The 18,105-nt window shown below is 43.4% G+C and overlaps 1 protein-coding gene across 4 annotated transcripts in view; it reads right to left on the bottom strand.

Annotated features, from left to right (window-relative positions):
* NSD2 (nuclear receptor binding SET domain protein 2) overlaps positions 1-18,105 on the bottom strand; it is an 89,108-nt gene that overhangs the window by 60,344 nt on the left and 10,659 nt on the right. For 3 of the 4 annotated variants that reach the window (XM_045529191.1, XM_045529194.1, XM_045529193.1), the window contains exons 2-3: positions 4,194-4,816; positions 1,298-1,460 (exon numbers count right to left, since the gene is read on the bottom strand). In XM_045529191.1, coding sequence (XP_045385147.1) covers positions 1,298-1,460; positions 4,194-4,787 — 757 coding nt within the window. In that variant the 5' untranslated portion in view covers positions 4,788-4,816. Of the gene's footprint in view, positions 1-1,297; positions 1,461-4,193; positions 4,817-5,035; positions 5,583-18,105 lie in introns of those variants that run through there. The other variant, XM_045529192.1, reaches the window with a different exon arrangement.

Raw genomic sequence — 18,105 nt, 5'->3', positions numbered from 1 at the left:
TAAAAATCCCCAGAACTAAAAAAGAAATCAGCAAGAGTTGCTTGTGGTGTGCCATGCAGGCAGAAGAAGTGAAAGTCACCAGGTTTGATGTGTGGGCACCAGGCCAAGTTTTAGAGAGCTAAGAAGGAATTGACAATCCCTCACATACACCTGTATGTGCCTGGACACTGGCTCCAGAAGCATGATGGTCTATCCCCAAATGGGGGACACCTTCTGTCTGAACCAGCATTTTCTTTCACATTCTCACCAAGTCTAGATGCCTTGGGGTATACCCTGGGGTTCCTGCAGCCCCTTAGATGAGACTCCCCCAATTCTGGCAAGCCAAGGATGCCAAAGGTCCTCAGTAGATGCAGAGCTGAAGCCAGGCCATAGGCTTTTCTCCTGCCGCAAGTCGTGCAGAGCACACATGCATGCCTGAGCCTCACAGCAGAGGCCAACTACCCCCACGGGACAGAAGACCTGGGCAGGATTCAGGCAGGGGCATCTGGGACTTAAGCAAGGTCCTCTTTATCCTGAACCCATCCCCTCTAAAGTTGACATTTGCCAAAGAGGTGTCACTTTGTCCCACTCCCAGCTGACAGGCCTGTTTGGCTACTTGGGTGGCAGAGTAGAGACCTAAGTAAGTGCAGAATGAGAGCAGCAATGCTGCTTCTGTGAGAGCTCAGGCCTCCAGCTAGAGACCAGGAGGGGCCATGTATACCTGCACCACTGAGGGGCAATATAAGGCTGACTGGTGGTGTACTGGGTTGGAGCACTGGCCTGGTCCAGTCATGACTCTAGTCGCCCACACTTCTGAAGGGTGCACATGTCACAGGGGCACTAACCTGCTCAGCTCCAACTCTGTACTTGCCACATCTCACCTTCCTTAAACTAAATGCAAACTTTAGAAGATTTTCCAGAAGACTCTCAAACCACCTGATCTTTCATTTTTCCTCCAAAAATGCATGTATAGGTTGCCCAACTATTATTTAAGTATTTGCTTGTATCAATGACATATTACATTCTTAATATATTACTTTAGCTGTTCCATGTACAAATCAATTTACCTACTCAAGTTTTGTAAGACAAAGATGATCATTTCTAGTTGCTTTCTCTCTTCCTGCAAGGCTAATAATCGTGGACATTTTTATAACTTAAACTTAGTATAAAATACTATTTCTGAAAATCATGCTGAAATAAACAATCACTGCACATCTAAATAGTAGGGCTAGTAGTTAAGGAACAGTAAGAAGGCTGGAGATGAGAAAGACTAAGTGCAAAAGAGAAAGATGGAAAAACAGCCCAAAAAACACAATACCTTTAAGTTTGGTATAGTTGTGAAGGAGTGGATCTGCAGAAACCATGCAAGGCCACCAAGGGTAACCGGACACTTTGGACCACACCAAATCACCGATGTTATATTTCAACAGTTGCTCTTTGTCTCTGCCAGTGTTTGGGCAGGACTCTTTCTTAACTGGAATCTGAAAATGAACAACAAAAGACAAATACTAATATATCTAATAACTACCCCTAAATCTAGCCTTCTATCCATACAAGGCCCAAGATTAATCAGGCTGGAGGCTCAAAACACATATAGATCCCAAAAAAAAGAGGATGCACTCCTGGCTGTGTTTTAGATAACAGCCCCAATATCACTTCTTGGAAACCGTCTGTGTCTCTCACCCTCAGCTAAAGGGTCAGCACAGTGCCTGGCCTACACAGGTGTTCAACACTACAAGGATCTCTCTATAAATCTATTTCCTTGGCCTGGTGGACCATCTTTAATGGTTCTTTTTCAACTGGTCAAAGAGGAATTCTCACAGAACCCTGAATTTTTACTGCCCGCTGCCCCCAGCCACATGTCTGACCATCAGTTCTCAGAAGTACATGTATCACCTGACATGAAGGTGCAAATGTGGTAAGGGCAGGGCTGGATCAAGTCCTAGCTCCACCACTTGTGATCTGAGTCCTTGGGCTCTGTGAGGCTCAGTTTCTCCATCTCTGGCATATGAGTAGTTTATGAGGCTGAACATCCTGCCATGGGCAAACTTCTCCCCAAGCCACTCTTAGTTCTGCACTCCAGTGGGAACAAGCATACCAGCAGGGCCCTGACCTCTCTGAAGGTAAATTCCTAATCCTCCTTCTAAGAGCACTATGTACTTGGGCAAGCTATTGAACTGCTGTGGGCCTCAGTCTCCCCATCTCTGAACTGAGGATACCAGCCCTGAAATCTCACTGGCAGTCACAAAGATCTGTGAGTATGCTGTTGAGGGCTGGCGTGAGTTGCCACATTACACACCTTCAGGGTTACATTTATTGTTACCACTCTGTAGGTGGAAGTCAAAATTCAGGTGATTTACCCAAGTTTTAACAAAACCAAGTGGCAGAGCTAGGAATAAAAGCCAGGTCTCTGGCAATTTGCATAGGCCTCTTCCCCTGTAAAAGCATGAAGTTCGGCTAGGTGCAGTGGCTCATGCTGTAATCCTAGCACTCTGGGAGTCCGAGGAGGGAGGATTGCTTGAGCTGAGGAGTTTGAGACTGGCTTGAGCAAGAGCAAGACCCTGTCTCTACTAAAAATAGAAAAAAATTAGCTGGACATAATGGTATGCACCTGTAATACAAGCTACTTGGGAGGCTGAGGCAGGAGAATTGCTTAGAGCCCAGGAGTCTGAGGTTGCTGTGAGCTAAGCTGATGCCACGGCACTCTAGCTCAGGTGACAGAGTGAGACTCTGTCTCAAAAAAAATAACAATAAAATAAAATTTAATTAAAAAAAAATTGGCCAGGCGTGGTGGCTCATGCCTGTAATCATAGCACACTGGGAGGCCGAGGCGGGTGGTTCGTTTGAGCTCAGGAGTTTGAGACCAGCCTGAGCAAGAGCAAGACCCTATCTCTATTAAAAATAGAAAGAAATTAGCTGGACAACTAAAAATATACAGAAAAAATTAGCCAGGCATGGTGGCACATGCTTGCAGTCCCAGCTACTCAGGAGGCTGAGGCAGGAGGATTGTTTAAGCCCAAGAGTTTGAGGTTGCTGTGAGCTAGGCTGACGCCACAGCACTCTAGCCTGGGCAACGGAGTGAGACTCTGTCTTGGAAAAAAAAAAAAAATTAAAAATCTTGCCATTATCTTTACATTAGTAAGAGCTAAACAGTTCCTGAGCACTCAAAAAACTTTTTTTAAACAATCATACCTCTTCATTATTGTAATGATTTCAAGGAAATTCCAGTCATTCCCCCATCTGTGGAAACTCTAAAGTTCCTCGATTACAATTTTAAACTCAATAGCCCAACCATGGTGACAATGTCAACTCCCACTGGTCTCAGGCTCCCTGTCCCCACCACTCCAAGTGGGCCTGGAGCTGCAGCTAAAGACCAACACCCTCTAGACCATCATCTAGACAGAGAGAGGAGGCTGCTGCCCTGCCCCTATTTCCTTCTGTCAAGGCCAAGGTCCCTTATACTCATTTAAACGTTAGGGCCATCCAGAGTGTCACTTTAAGACACCATGACACCAACCACCACACAGAATGGAGCAAAACCACAAGGTCCTTCCATCTTAAGTTAGGGTTCTCCTTCCCAGCCTTTGATTAGTGAACACTCATTTGCTTATTTGCGTTCAACATGCTGGGCTCATGAAAGCATAAGACACAGCCCAATCCTCAAGGAGGCAGGCCATCTGCTAGACCACCTGGCTGAAGAGTTAGGTAAGTGGATAGTGGACCCGTGTGGGAGGACAGCAGGAGTACCTCTGCACAACACCGCTCCGCTTCCCACTCATTAGACAGTGCAGGCTTAAGGAGTCTCATGCTGGAGCCCAGTGTGTCTCCACTAACCACATCAGGCCAAAGAATGCCTTGAAGATGAGGTCCATGAGAACAGCATAGCCTCAAGTCATCAAGCAAGGGCTCTGGAACTAATAGGCCAAGAGTCAGAAACCGGTTTTGCCTCTTTTTGGCCATCTATCCTGAACACCTAGTTAACCTCTCTAGGCCTTTCAACAGGCTCAGCAGCTGGCTGTGAGGCCTAAGGAGGCAACACCAGACCATACTGGAGCCCGAGGCCTGACCCATAGCCAGGGCTCAGTCAAGCGCTGACAGCACCAGACCATCCCCATCTCCTCCACCCACCATTGCACTCAGGCAGGTACCCTCACGTGGTTCCCATGTTCACTGCTTACCGTCACATGACCCCAGTCAGAATTCTTCATAAATACCTTTTTATCAGAAGGACTTGAGATCTTAGACACTAGGGCTGCTTCGACAAGGCCCTGCTCCAGTAAGGAATCATACTTTACACTCCTCTTCCTGTTCCTTCTCGCCTTGTTTTCTGGCTTTTGTCCATTTTCTCCTGACTGGGACACATCAGCACTGTCACCACAGATAGAAGACTCAAAGAGAGGTTTCCCATTCATGTATGTTTTGGTGATTTTAAGCTTAATTTCTGGAGAGCCATTTTTGATAGGGGTAGTGCTAGGTGGTGTCCCCATTCCTTTCATTTCCTGGGGTTCAAAACGCAATTTGGCATCATGAGTGCCCGGTTCTCCATTAAATACACGGGAAGTAAGATCCTTCAACTTCTCAGCTGGAATAAAGGGAAGTGCATCGTGGCCATTAAACTTCTGCATGACGCCCTCCTGCAGACTATTAGAAAGCTGGGCTTTGCTGAGGAACACCGAACACTCTCGATTCACTTCACAGCTCTGAGTCTTTCCATTTGTATTGCCAAGGATTTCTGGTGCCTGCTTCATCTTAATGCACTTTACAACTTTCTGAACAGAAAGAGGATTTTTTTTGATGCTAAATTCCATCTAGCCCAGATGCTTCCGTTCTTAGAACGCTACAGTATTAAAAAAGAAAAAAAAAAAAGCAACATATTACATTTAAACCTAGAGTAAGTATGTCAACACATGTACAGCTTTGTGGGGCTTGGGTTTTTTTTAAGCAATTTATGATGTTTTATATAATGATTTAGGTTGCAGGAGGCAGTTTTAATATCACAACAATGACACAGAATCACAAAATGATAAAGCTGAAAGAAAAGGCAACAAGGAATCACCTTCAAAAGGAAGAACACACCAGTCAGTCAAGGATGGCAAACTCCAGTCTGCACTCCCACCAGCAGTCAGCATGGCCATAGACGCATGACTTAACCTGTCCAGTCACCGCTGAAAAGCTGATTACCACCTGCCCACCAGTACAGTATACACTTCAAAGAGCCTCTGGGGGGGCGGGGGGCAGCTAACACAATGCCAGGCCTGCGCAGGACAATGGGGACGGAGAATGGGGACGTGCTTGAAAGCAAAATAAACACCAACAGGAAAGAAGCTTGTGCCAGGCTCAGCTCCATGCCCAGGATAACCTAGTCAACATGTCTAAAATCAGATCTTCCAACCCTAACACAGCCTTAGCCCCAGACTGATGAAAAAAGAAACAAGAAGCCAATAGTAACCAAGTGCAAAAGCACACGGGGTCAGTTCTGGTTTGTGCTCAAACGAGCATTCTAATCTCTGTCCCCCAACCCTTCCTCGTTCAGGCCCAAATTAAACAACACAAGGAACATTGCAGTAACATTAAATTTTATTTAGCTATCACTTGAAGATTAACTAGTCGAGGACAACACTGCTGAGCTGTAACAGGCCCTACTCTGCAATATGGAGAAAACAGCCAACGTGCCACACTGGCCATATGGAGGCCCAAGGGAGAAGGGGGTAGTTTTAGAAAGACCCCTCTGGATGCAGTGTGATGATGTGGAGTCTTCACTGTGAAGCTACAATCTCCAATCTCAGACACACAGTCAAGTGGACAGAGCTAGAAATCAGGAACAGGCAAGCACCCACCCCAGATGGGCAGACATCTCCCAAGGGTCTCCATCACAGACTCCATCCAACAAGACCCCTCTGAGAAGGCAGCAACCAACGACATCAGACCCTGGGGAAAAGTTGAGAACAATAAGGAACAGGGATGTTCCCAAGGATTTTTAGCCCTATATGGAAACACTTCTGATTATCACCACTTGAGAGCTGCCGCTGACATCACAGTAGGTTCTTCTTCCAGCTCATATTAGATCAACTGTTCCACAGGCAAAAACTATACACCCTGGACAAAATATAAAAAACTACCTGAAGGCACCAAAAGTAACCAAAAGCAGGAAGAAAACGGATGAAATCAACTCTTGAAAGAAACTGAACAACATTGGCTGAACTCAATTTTTAGATTTGTGCCTTAGGAGAGTTTGAAGCAACTGTAACAGCTGTAAAAGGAAGGGAGAAACCTCAAAAAGGAGAGAGTTCCAGAATGAGAATTCCAAATTCTGCATATAAACTCTGCCCAAATTCCAGGCTGACACACATATGGGGCAGATTCCAAGCAGCCTAGCTTATAAATAACTGAAATGAGGTTCCAGCTGCTGGACAAAAACAAAGCAAAAAGCACTCTTAAAAGGAATATAGGCCAGGCGTGGTGGCTCACACCTATAATCCTACCACTCTGGGAGGCCAAGGCGGGAGGATCGCTCGAGGTCAGGAGTTCGAGACCAGCCTGAGAAGAGCGAGACCCCCGTCTCTACTAAAAATAGAAAAAAAGTATATGGACAACTAAAAATATATATACAAAAAATTAGGCCAGGCACGGTGGCTCACACCTGTAATCCTAGCACTCTGGGAGGCCGAGTTGGGCAGATCCTTTGAGTTCAGGAGTTCGAGACTAGCCTGAGCAAGAACGAGACCCCGTCTCTACTACAAATAGAAAGAAATTATATGGACAACTAAAAATATAGAAAAATACAGAAAAAATTAGCCAGGCATGGTGGTGCATGCCTATAGTCCCAACTACTCAGGAGGCTGAGGCAGGAGGATTGCTTGAGCCCAGGAGTTTGAGGTTGCTGTGAGTTAGGCAGACGCCACGGCACTCTAGCCTGGGCAACAGAGTGAGACTGTCTCAAAAAAAAAAGGAAAAGAAAAAATTAGCCGGGCATGGTGGCGCATGCGTATAATCCCAGCTACTTGGGAGGCTGAGGCGGGAGGATGGCTTGAGCCCAGGAGTTTGAGGTTTCAGTGAGCTACAATGATGCCACTACACTCCAGCCTGGGTGACAGAATAAGACTCTGGCTCAAAAAAAAAAAAAAAAATAGGATATAACAGAATCCATATGTCTACAACATATCATTCATAACATCCAGGATGTAATCCAAAATTACTAAACATATGAAGAAACAGGGAAACAACAGAAACCAATCCGAAAATGGCCCAAATATTGAAATTCATCAGACAAGGACTTCAAAGCATCTATTACAACCATGTTCAAGGACATACACAAAAACATACAGAGGCCAGAAGACAGCAGAATGATTAAGTACTGAAAGAAAACCCATCACCCAAAATTTTATATCCAGAAAAAATATCCTTCAAGAATGAAGGCAAGGCCAGGTGCGGTGGCTCACATCTATAATCCTAGCGATATGGGAGGCCAAGGTGGGAGGATCTCTTGAGGTCAGGGGTTCAAGACCAGCCTGAGAAAGAGCGAGACCCTGTCTCTACTAAAAATAGAAAAAAATTAGCTGGGCAACTAACAATAGGAAAAAAAAAGATTACCAAGGCATAGCGGTATGTGCCTATAGTCCCAGCTACTCAGGAGGCTGAGGCAGGAGGATCGCTTGAGCCCAGGAGTTTGAGGTTGCTGTGAGCTAGGGTGACGCCACTGTACTCTAGCCCTGGCAAAAGACCAAGACTCTGTCTCAAAAAAAAAAAAAAAAAGAAAGAAAGAAAAACAAAAAGTAAAAGAATAAAGGCAAAACACATTTTGAGAGAAATACAAAGTAAGAAGTTATCACCAGCATACCTATACTACAAGAAATGTTAAAGGAAGTTCTTCAGGTTGAAGGGAAATGAGACCAGGCTGAAACTCAGATCTTTAGAAAGAAATTAAGAGCACCAGAAATAAACCTACAGTCAAGTTAGGAGGAAAAAATGACAAAACACACAAAGAAATGAGCACCACAAATGAGAAAAAAATTGCACCCCCCCAAGAAAGCCCAACAACTAGTAGAAATAGATCTACAAACATCTGATATTTAAAATAGTCATGTTTAATATGTTGAAGGTTTTAAAAGAAACTTGAAAATATCAACAGAAACAAGCAATCTTGAAAAGTGCGGTCCACATACAGGTCATGATTAATTTACTCATAATTAATGAGTAAATGTAAAAGACTATTTGTTCTTCTTAGTTTCTTTAAAATTCATATACCCAAAGTAAAATTTATAACACTATGGGGGTTATAACTTACATAGGTATAATACATATGGCAACTATAGCATGGGAGAGGGAGAAATAAATCTAGAGAGTTACAAGATTCTTGTATCTTATATAAAGATTAAAGTAGACTATGATGAGTTACAGATGCAAACTACAATCCTAGCTAGCACAACCAATAATGCAAAGAACTAGAGCCAATAAATAGATAAATATGAATTAGTTGTAAATAATTAAAGTTTGGGATATTTTACACAAAATTCAGAATGCTGGCTTCTCTTAGAACTTACCCTTGAGGTCATGTGGCTAGAAAGTTGTGGGGCCAAGATTTAATTCGAAGCCTAGATCTGGAATTAATCATGACCTGTACATGAACCACATTTTTCAAGATTGCTTGTTCCTGTTGATATTTTCAAGTTTCTTTTAAATCCTTGAACATATTAAACATGACTATTTTAAATATCAGGTGTTTGTAGATCTATTTCTACTAGTTGTTGAGCCTTGGGGGGGGGCAAGTTTCTTCTCATTTGTGGTGCTCATTTCTTTGTGTGTGTGTTTTTTTTTTATCTTACTTTATATTTATTTATTTTAGAAACAGAGTCTCTCTCTTGCTCAGGCTGGTCTCAAACTCCTGACCTCAAGCAATCCTCCCGCCTCGGCCTCCCAGAGTGCTAGGATTACAGGCGTGAGCCACCGTGCCTGGCCTCTTCGTGTGTTTTGTTATTTTTTCCTCATAACCTGACTGTGGGCTGCTCATTTCCCTAGGATGTTACTATAGGAATGCTTTAAGGCAGTGGTCCCCAACCTTTTTGGCACCAGGGAATGGTTTCACAGAAGACAAGCTTTCCACAGAAGAGGGGCCCAGTGGGGAGCTCAGGTGGTGATGTGAACGATGGGGAGCGGCTGTAAATGCAGATGAAGCTAGACCGGGCACAGTGGCTCACGCCTGTCATCCTAACACTCTGGGAGGCTGAAGCGGGCAGATTGTTTGAGCTCAAGAGTTCAAGACCAGCCTGGGCAAGAGCAAGACTCTGTCTCTACTAAAAAAAATAGCTGGGCAACTAAAAATATATAGCAAAAATAAGCTGGGCATGGTGGTGCATGCCTGTAGTCCCAGCTACTCGGGAGGCTGAGGCAGAGGATTGCTTGAGCCCGGAAGTTTGAGGTTACTGTGAGCTAAGCTAATGCCACGGCACTCTAGCCCAGGCAACAAAGTGAGATTCTGTCTCAAAAAAAAAAAAAAAAAAAAAAATACAGATGAAGCTGAAGCTTCACTTGCTGGCCACTTACCTCCTACTGTGTGCAACCCCCCCCCCGCCCCCCAGTTTCCTAAGTTTCATGGAAGACAATTTTTCCAAAGACCAAAGCTTTAAGGCAGGGGCTCCTACAGACAGGATTTACATTTGCTCCGCAGCACTCCTAGTCACTGATCACTTGATTTTATCTTTATAAAAGTTTTTTTTAGGCCGGGCATGGTGGCTCATGCCTGTAATCCGAGCACTCCGGGAGGCCGAGGCGCGAGGATCGCTCAAGGTCAGGAGTTCGAGACCAGCCTGAGCAAGAGCAAGACCCCGTCTCTACTAAAATATAGAAAGACATGATTTGGACAGCTAAAAATATATATAGAAAAAATTAGCCGGGCATGGTGGCGCATGCCTGTAGTCCCAGCTACTTGGGAGGCTGAGGCAGGAGGACTGCTTGAGCCCAGGAGTTTGAGGTTGCTGTGAGCTGGGCTGATGCCACGGCACTCTAGCCCGGGCAACAGAGCAAGACTCTGTCTCAAAAAAAAAAAAGTTTTTTTTTTTTAATCAAAGTCATATGAACAAATTGGGAAACCTTTCACTTTTTCTAGCATTTCAAGAAAACTACAAAACATATCCAAAACTAACCCAAGAGGTAAAAAACCTGAAAGCCCAATAACTAATAAATAGAACTGTAATAGCTAGTCTTACCACCCCTTCAATGAATAATCATTCTTATATTGGAGAAGGCAGGGAGGGTTTAAGTTCCTAAAGGCAGGAAAGTATGAAAAACAATAGGACAAACTAAGATATCCACCACCCTGAAAGACAATTTTTAGCATTTTGCTACATTTCTTTCAAGTCGTTTTTATATGAAAGAAGAAGAAACTACAGATAATAACAACTACAAATATGTCTTTAGTGTTACTCTGTAGCACTTCTATGTTAAGGCAGGGTCTCCAGATCTGAGATCTCCAAGAAGAAATGAGCAACAGGAGCCCTCATGGGGCTCCCAGGAGTGGGAAGCCAGGGTCACCTAGTGAGACTGTCCACCACCACATCCACAACACTGTCAGACAGGCGTGTCTGTTCTGCTCCATAGGTACAGAGACTGACACCTGGGTCATCCTGCTAGAAGGAGATAGGCAGCACTCAAACACAGCAACCTACCTCAGGTATCACCTCTCACAGGTCTCTGGTAAGCAATGAATGAATAAAGCACACACAGATGCAGTCTACCTTATTCTCGAAATATAAGTCCCATTTACTCTCCTCCAGAGGCAATACCCATCATGAATTTACTATACATCCTCTCAGTCTATAGTATACATCCATTAACACAGAATTATGGTATATGGTTTGTATTTCTATAAAGGTTATGTTATGTCTTTGGTCTGCAATTTGATCACTCAACGTATCTTTTTTTTTGAGACAGAGTCTCACTCTGTTGCCCGGGCTAGAGTGCCGTGGCGTCTGCCTAGCTCACAGCAACCTCAAACTCCTGGGCTCAAGTGACCCTACTGCCTCAGCCTCCCAAGCAGCTGGGACTACAGGCATGTGCCACCATGCCCAGCTAATTTTTTCTATATATATATTTTTTTAGCTGTCCAAATCATGTCTTTCTATTTTTAGTAGAAACAGGGTCTCGCTCTTGCTCAGGCTGGTCTCAAACTCCTGACCTCGAGCAATCCTCCCACCTTGGCCTCCCAGAGTGCTAGGATTATAGGTGTGAGCCACTGTGCCCAGCCTCAACATATCTTTATCTCCCTGTGTTGATATGTACAAATATAGCTTAGTTTTTTCAACTGCTGTGCATTATTCATCACATAAATATTTCATAAATTGTTTAAGCTATCTGTAAAAGATGACAGAAACACAGAGCATAGAAAATGACATAAAGTTTCCCAAAACATTATGCAAGGTTGGCATAACCCTCATACCAAAACTAGAAAACAAAAAAGGGTACAAAAAAAGCTATAGATCAAGATCAATCTAGAACTATTAAAAAAAATAAAAGTAAATCAAACCCATCCACTACTAAATTAGAAGAATAAGATACCATGGCCAAAGAGGGTTTATCCAAAAATGTAAGGATGACTCAATATCAGCAACTCAATTAATGTTGTCACCATGTTAACAGATTAGAGAAGATTTCTGGTGAAGATGGCTAAATTTTTTTTTTTTTTTAAGAGAAAAGTTCTCACTCTGTCACCGAGACTAGAGTGCAGTGGTATGATCATAGCTCACTCCATCCTCGAACTCCTGGGGCTCAAGTGATTCTCCTGCCTCAGCCTCCCAAGTAGCTGGGACTATACCTAATAGCTATACCACTCACACTCCGCTAATTTTTTTTTTTAAGAGACAGGGTCTTGCTATGTTGCCCAGGCTGATTTTGAACTCCGGAGATCAAGCAATCCTCCCGCCTCAGCCTCCCAGTGTGCTGGGATTACAGGCGTGAGCCACCGTGACTGGCCTAAAATACTGTTCTAAAGAAAGAAGTTAACTATGCTACCTAACTCAAAGCAAGCAAGGGAAATCTCCAGGTCTAGAAATGAAGAAGGAACAGCCTGAGCCTCATAGGGTACACGCTGCCCCTGACAGGACCCCAGGCTTTACAAGCTGGGGCTTGGCAGCCAGAATACAGAGCAGAGGAGCAGAACAAGGACCTGGGCCTGCCCGGGAGTGGTTGGGAGCAGAGTGTGGAGACTACTGCCCAGGCTGGAATCCTGGCTCTGCCATTACTAAGCTGTGGGACCCTGGGCAAGCGACTACTTCTCATCCTAACTCCATGTCCTGGGACAGAGGACTGACTTCGTAGGGTCTAAACATTAAGAAGGAAGAGAAGGCACTGCCAGGCAGAGGATTCTCCAATCACCAGGTGTCTGTTGGCACAGTGTGGTCATCATTACCTGAGCCCCTCCACTAGCCAGCCTAGGGTTGGGCCCTCAGCAAACACTCACCAGAGGCTACTAGGGTGACAGAATTGGCCTTAAGAAATCTGAACCCTAAGCCTTTGCCTCAGAAAGCTGTGATGTCTCAAATCCTGAGACATGAAATTTATATCAAAATAAGTGTCCAGAATGAGTGACGCTGGTAAGTCTCTGCAAAGGCAACCAGGAAACTGCTCATGGTTCCAGAGCACTCAGAAGACCCACTGAGATGACTTCCCCAGAGTAAGCTGGAAACCAGAGCACATAGCCCTCACCAACAGTGGGGGATTCCCAAGGAACCAGGCACAGGATAATGTGGAAGGTCTTCTACAAAATAAGAACAGGAAATTACTGTTTCCATAACTTGCAGACTTGGAAACAGGCACTGAAATAAAAAACTCAGTTGTTGAGTTGAATACAGCAGACCAGACACCGCTAAAAATATAACAGACGATAAATCTTAACAAATCACCAAGGGAAAAAGCTGATAGAGATGAAAATATTTAAGATAAATTAAGAGACAAAACATTCTTGTTTCATCCTTTCAAATATTTATAGAGTGCCTACTATGTGCCAGACACTGATTTTTAGGTACTGGGGTTACAACATTGAACAAAACAGTAAAAAACACTCTGCCCACCCAAAAGAATTGAAAGCAGGGACTTGAAGAGATATTTGTACATCCATGTTCATGGCAGTATTATTCATAATAACTAAAAGGTAGAAGCAACCTAAGGGTCCACTGACAGATGAATAAATAAGCAAAATATGGTCTATCAATACAACATTATTCAGCTTTAAAAAGGAAGGAAGTTTTTGGCCTGTAATCCCACCAGCACTTTGGGAGGCCGAGGCAGGATTACTTGAGGCCAAGAGTTCTAGATCTGGCCAAAGGAGCAAGACTCTGTCTCCCACCACCTCCCGCAAAAAGAGTTAAGCATCATATTAAGCATCATATTGCTGTTTTATAAACAAGTGCTTAGGAATTATATAACTAGTGATTTACATTTCACAGAATACATATAAAATATGACCTAACATGTTAAGTGGCTGGACAGGCTGAGAAGCCCCTGTAGGACCACATGGAATGGGGCGGGGGGAAGGGTCTCCAACATGAAGGGAGGGGCATTGCTCTCAGAAGGTGGGGAAAGCGACCTGAACAACAATAGACAATGTTCAAAACATTCACTGAGCACCAGGCCTGTTCCAGTATTTGCAAACAGAGCAATAAACAAAATGTATTCCTTATTCTTACAGAGCTTATGTTCTAAAGGAGAGAGGCAGAAATTAAGAAATACAGATATGTTAGGGAAAGAGAAAGATGGGGCAGAGGGTGGGCGGAGGCAGGAAGACCATCCCTTCCTAGTCTGAGATTGAGCAAACCTCACAGGTCCTTTCTGCTGGGCTTTACCTAGGACACAGGAGGCCTCACTGCCTCCACCCTCCCACTGGCTAAGATGTCAGCTACAGCCCATACTAACCATTCTGTGAATCTAACCAAGCAGAGAGGCACCTTGAGGTCTCAACACTGGGACAGCTGTGAGGCTTTCAGGACATTCCCCAGAGCCAGACCATGAGAAGGACCAAGCTCCAAGCTATTCCTCCAGGATCAGAAGAGAGACTTAAATGGAAAACTCAAGTTTGCAAATATAATCTACACACACCTAAAATTCCCTAATTTTCTAATTTCACACTAATCCACCTGAAATATATTTTAGTCCTACCATCACTGAATGATGACAGCACCTCTGTTCTTTTATAGTCTACATAAGGAATAATAGCATAGCATTTGCTACAGAACAGGGTCCAAAGGCATTGCCCACTCCATTAATCAAAAATTCTCTAATAAGGTTACTCTATAAAATTTATTTGTTTTTAACTTTTTTTCTGAGACAAAATCTCACTCTGTTGCCTGGGCTAGAGTGCCGTGGTGTCAGCCTAGCTCACAGCAACCTCAAACTCCTGGCTCAAGCGATCCTCCTGCCTCAGCCTCCCAAGTAGCTGGGACTACAGGCACGCGCCACCATGCCTGGCTAATTTTTTTCTATTTGTTTAGTAGAGACAGGGTCTCCCTCTTGCTCAGGCTGGTCTCAAGTGATCCTCCCACCTCGGCCTCCCAGGATGCTAGGATTATCAGCATGAGCCACTGCGCCCAGCCTACTCTATAAAATTTAGAATTTACTCATAGCAAAATTTTACTTCTCTTGTGGAAATGCACCTATGACAGTAAAGACTTTTTAACTGACCTATTTCCTTTTTTGTTTTGGCTACAAAGACACTCAGAGCCAAAGGCATGGCTCAATACCAGCCCTTCTGGTGAACTCATTTGTGCTGCCTCTCTTTCTCTCAACTCCAATATTAAAACTTATGATAACACATAAGTTGATATGTCCAAATTGCTGGTTTCTTTCTGTTTCACTGTGTATATTCTTAATGTGATATGCCAAATAATTGGACTCCTCATTCATTGCTGGTGGGAATATAAAATGGTCCAGTCACTGTGGAGAACAGTCTAATGGTTCCTCAAAAAGTTAAATATAGTTACCATGTGGCCCAGCAATTACACTACTAGGTTTCTACCCAAGACAGCTGAAAACATGTTCATACAAAAATTTGTATAAGAATGTCGATATGAGCATTATTCATAATAGCAAAAAACAACCCAAATGTCTATCAACTAATAAATGGATAAACAAAATGGTCTATCCATACAATGGATATTCAGCCATAAAAATGAACGAAGTACTAATGTATGCTACAACATGGATGAACATTATGGTAAGTGAAAAAAGCCAGACACTAAAGGCCACATACTGTATGAATTCATTTATGTGAAATGTCCAAAAATAGGCAAATCCATAGAGACAGAAGTAGAATGGTTGCCAGGGCCAGAGAGGAGGGGAAGATGGGAATTTGAGAATTGACTGTTTAATGGTACAGGCTTACAGCAACCTCCAATTACAAAACACAAAAGAAAAAAAGAAAAACGAAAAAAAAAAGAATGGTACAGGGTTTTTACTAGGTTGATGAAAATGTTTAGGAATTAGGTAGTGGCAATGGTTGCACAACACTGAATATACTAAAAACCACTGACTTGTACATTTCATAATGGTTTAAACAGTGAATGTTATGTGAATTTTATCTCAATAAAAAGTCAAATCTTTTTTTTTTGAGACAGAGTCTCGCTTTGTTGCCCGGGCTAGAGTGAGTGCCGTGGCGTCAGCCTAGCTCACAGCAACCTCAAACTCCTGCGCTTCAGCAATCCTACTGCCTCAGCCTCCCAGGTAGCTGGGACTACAGGCATGTGCCACCATGCCCAGCTAATTTTTGCTATATATGCTTTAGTTGGCCAGATAATTTCTTTCTATTTTTTTAGTAGAGACGGGGTCTCGCTCTTGCTCAGGCTGGTCTTGAACTCCTGACCTTGAGCGATCCACCCACCTCGGCCTCCCAGAGTGCTAGGATTACAGGCGTGAGCCACAGCACCCAGCCCAAATCTTTTGTGAAATGGGCAAAGTGTCAAATATATCAAGTTCCATCACTAATGCATCTGTAAAATCTTTTTCTACTTTCCCTCTAAAACATATTTAAAGCATAAAGGTAATTTTATGAACATAGGAGGGGCATCTGCTCCAAAAGCTAGAAACTCTAAAGAAGAACTAACTGGCTTCAAGTCTATGTAAGTTGTAGTCACAGCCCCGGCCCTGTTTCTCATGCCAGGCAGCCAACCTTGCCCTGACAGGAGCAAGACTGGAAGTTTAGTCCAGGGACAGGGTACAGTGGGATCACAAGTGATATGGGAGGGGCTCTGAATGAATCAAGATTTCAAGAAAGCCCAGTAGTGAACTGTAAGACCCTTAGCCTCTTCAGGCAGCCAGGCAAAGGATACCTGCCGGGACCTAGCAGAAACACATACTGACATTGGGGTCCTCACCAACCAGCCCTCAGTGAAGTCCCACCCAGAGTACTCCCATTAGCTCCTGAGCCTCCATCTTGACAATAAGCCTTCAGCCAAGGACCACTAGCCATCTGAGGGAAACTTACTATGAGAGACAAGAGTTTAAAAGCAGGAGAAAATTAGGAACTTAGAGGAACACACAAGACAGGAAATGAGAGAAACATCAAAAGTACACTCCCATTTGTATGTAGTTAAAATACATACACACACTTTTACTTAGGTATGCTCTGCCGACCTCTGGCTACACTGCTGCCTTTAAGGAGGTGAATGAGGTGGCTAAAGAACGGGGAAATAGAGAGATTTTTACACCATACTTTTTAATTCTGAGGCATGTGAATATGTTAAAGTTTTTATTTAGGTTTTGAGGCCAGCACTTTAGGAGGCCAAAGTGGAAGTATCCCTTGAGTCCAGGAGTTTTGAGACCACCCTGGGCAACATAATAAGACCCTGCCTTCACAAAAATTAAAAAATTAGTGGTGGTACGTGCCTGTAATCCTGGCTACTCAGGAGGCTAAGGTGGGGGGATCTCTTGAACCCAGGAGTTTGAGGATACAGTGAGCTACGATTGCACCACTGCACTCCAGTCTGGGTGACAGAGCGAGACCTTGTCTCTCTAAAAAAAAATTTTTTTAATAAAATTTAAAATAGGTTTTATTTAGATTTTTAAAGAAACAGTATGAAAATATAAAAATGTTTCCAAAATAATTAAAAATTACAGCACTCTTTATAATAGCATTCCATAACTGCTAAGCGTACAAAAAGAGACAGCTAGGTATTATTAATATGTGCCTCCTACAGTTTTGCCAAAAGGAGAAGGAGAAAGTCAGGAAGAAGGGAAATAGGAAAGAAGGAAGAAAAGAAAGGAGGAAGGGAGGGGAGGGAGGAAAGAAAAGGGAAATGAAAGGAGGTAGAAAAGTGAAGGAGAGAAGTAGGAAGGAAAAGAGAAATATAGGAGAGAAAAAGAAGAAAATCTGAAGATTATGTCAATGAAATAACTACATAATAGGAGTTCTAAAAAGAAACAGAAGATAAACTTACAAAGAAATAATTCAAGATATACCAGAATCAAAAGGTCAAAAGGATCCATAGGACATGCGCAAAGGCTCTCACCCTTTAATCCCAGCACTTTGGGAGGCTGAGGCAGGAGGATCATTTGAGCCCAGGAGTTTGAGATCAGCCTGAGTGAGACCCCGTCTCTACAAATAAATTTAAAAATTAGCTGGGCGTGGTGACGTGTGCCTGTAGTGCCAGCTACTCAGGAGGCTGAGGCAGGAGGATCGCCTGAACCCAGGAGTTTGAGGCTGCAGTGAGCTATGATCATACCATTGTACTACAGCCTGGGCAACAAGAGCGAGACGTTGTCTCAAAAAAAAAAAAAAAGGACCCATCCATCAAGTGCCCAGTATGATGAATACAAAACAAGCCAACATGGCTTCCAGAGATGTAATTTAAAAAAAAAAAAAGGTCACATGCCACATGCAAATTGTCAGAACTCTGAATAGTGCCAGACTTCTTAAAAGAGAAAATGCACATGGGAAGCTCAAAAGCAATGACCAGTGATGCTTCCAAAATTTTGAGGGAAAATTAATTTCCAACCTAAATGATATACCCAGTCAAGCTACTAATCAAGTACAAGTATAAATAGGTAATTTTGGCATGGAAGGTCTCAATAAATATTGCCTCATATATTTTAAGGTAACTACCAGAAGCTGAGGTGGGAGGGTCACTTGAATCCAGGAGTTTGAGG

Source organism: Lemur catta, chromosome 17, assembly GCF_020740605.2.
Source record: "Lemur catta isolate mLemCat1 chromosome 17, mLemCat1.pri, whole genome shotgun sequence".
NCBI classification, from domain to species: domain Eukaryota; kingdom Metazoa; phylum Chordata; class Mammalia; order Primates; family Lemuridae; genus Lemur; species Lemur catta.
The sequence above is the reverse complement of the archived record's forward strand: the minus strand, read 5'-3'. Positions and strand labels throughout refer to the sequence as shown.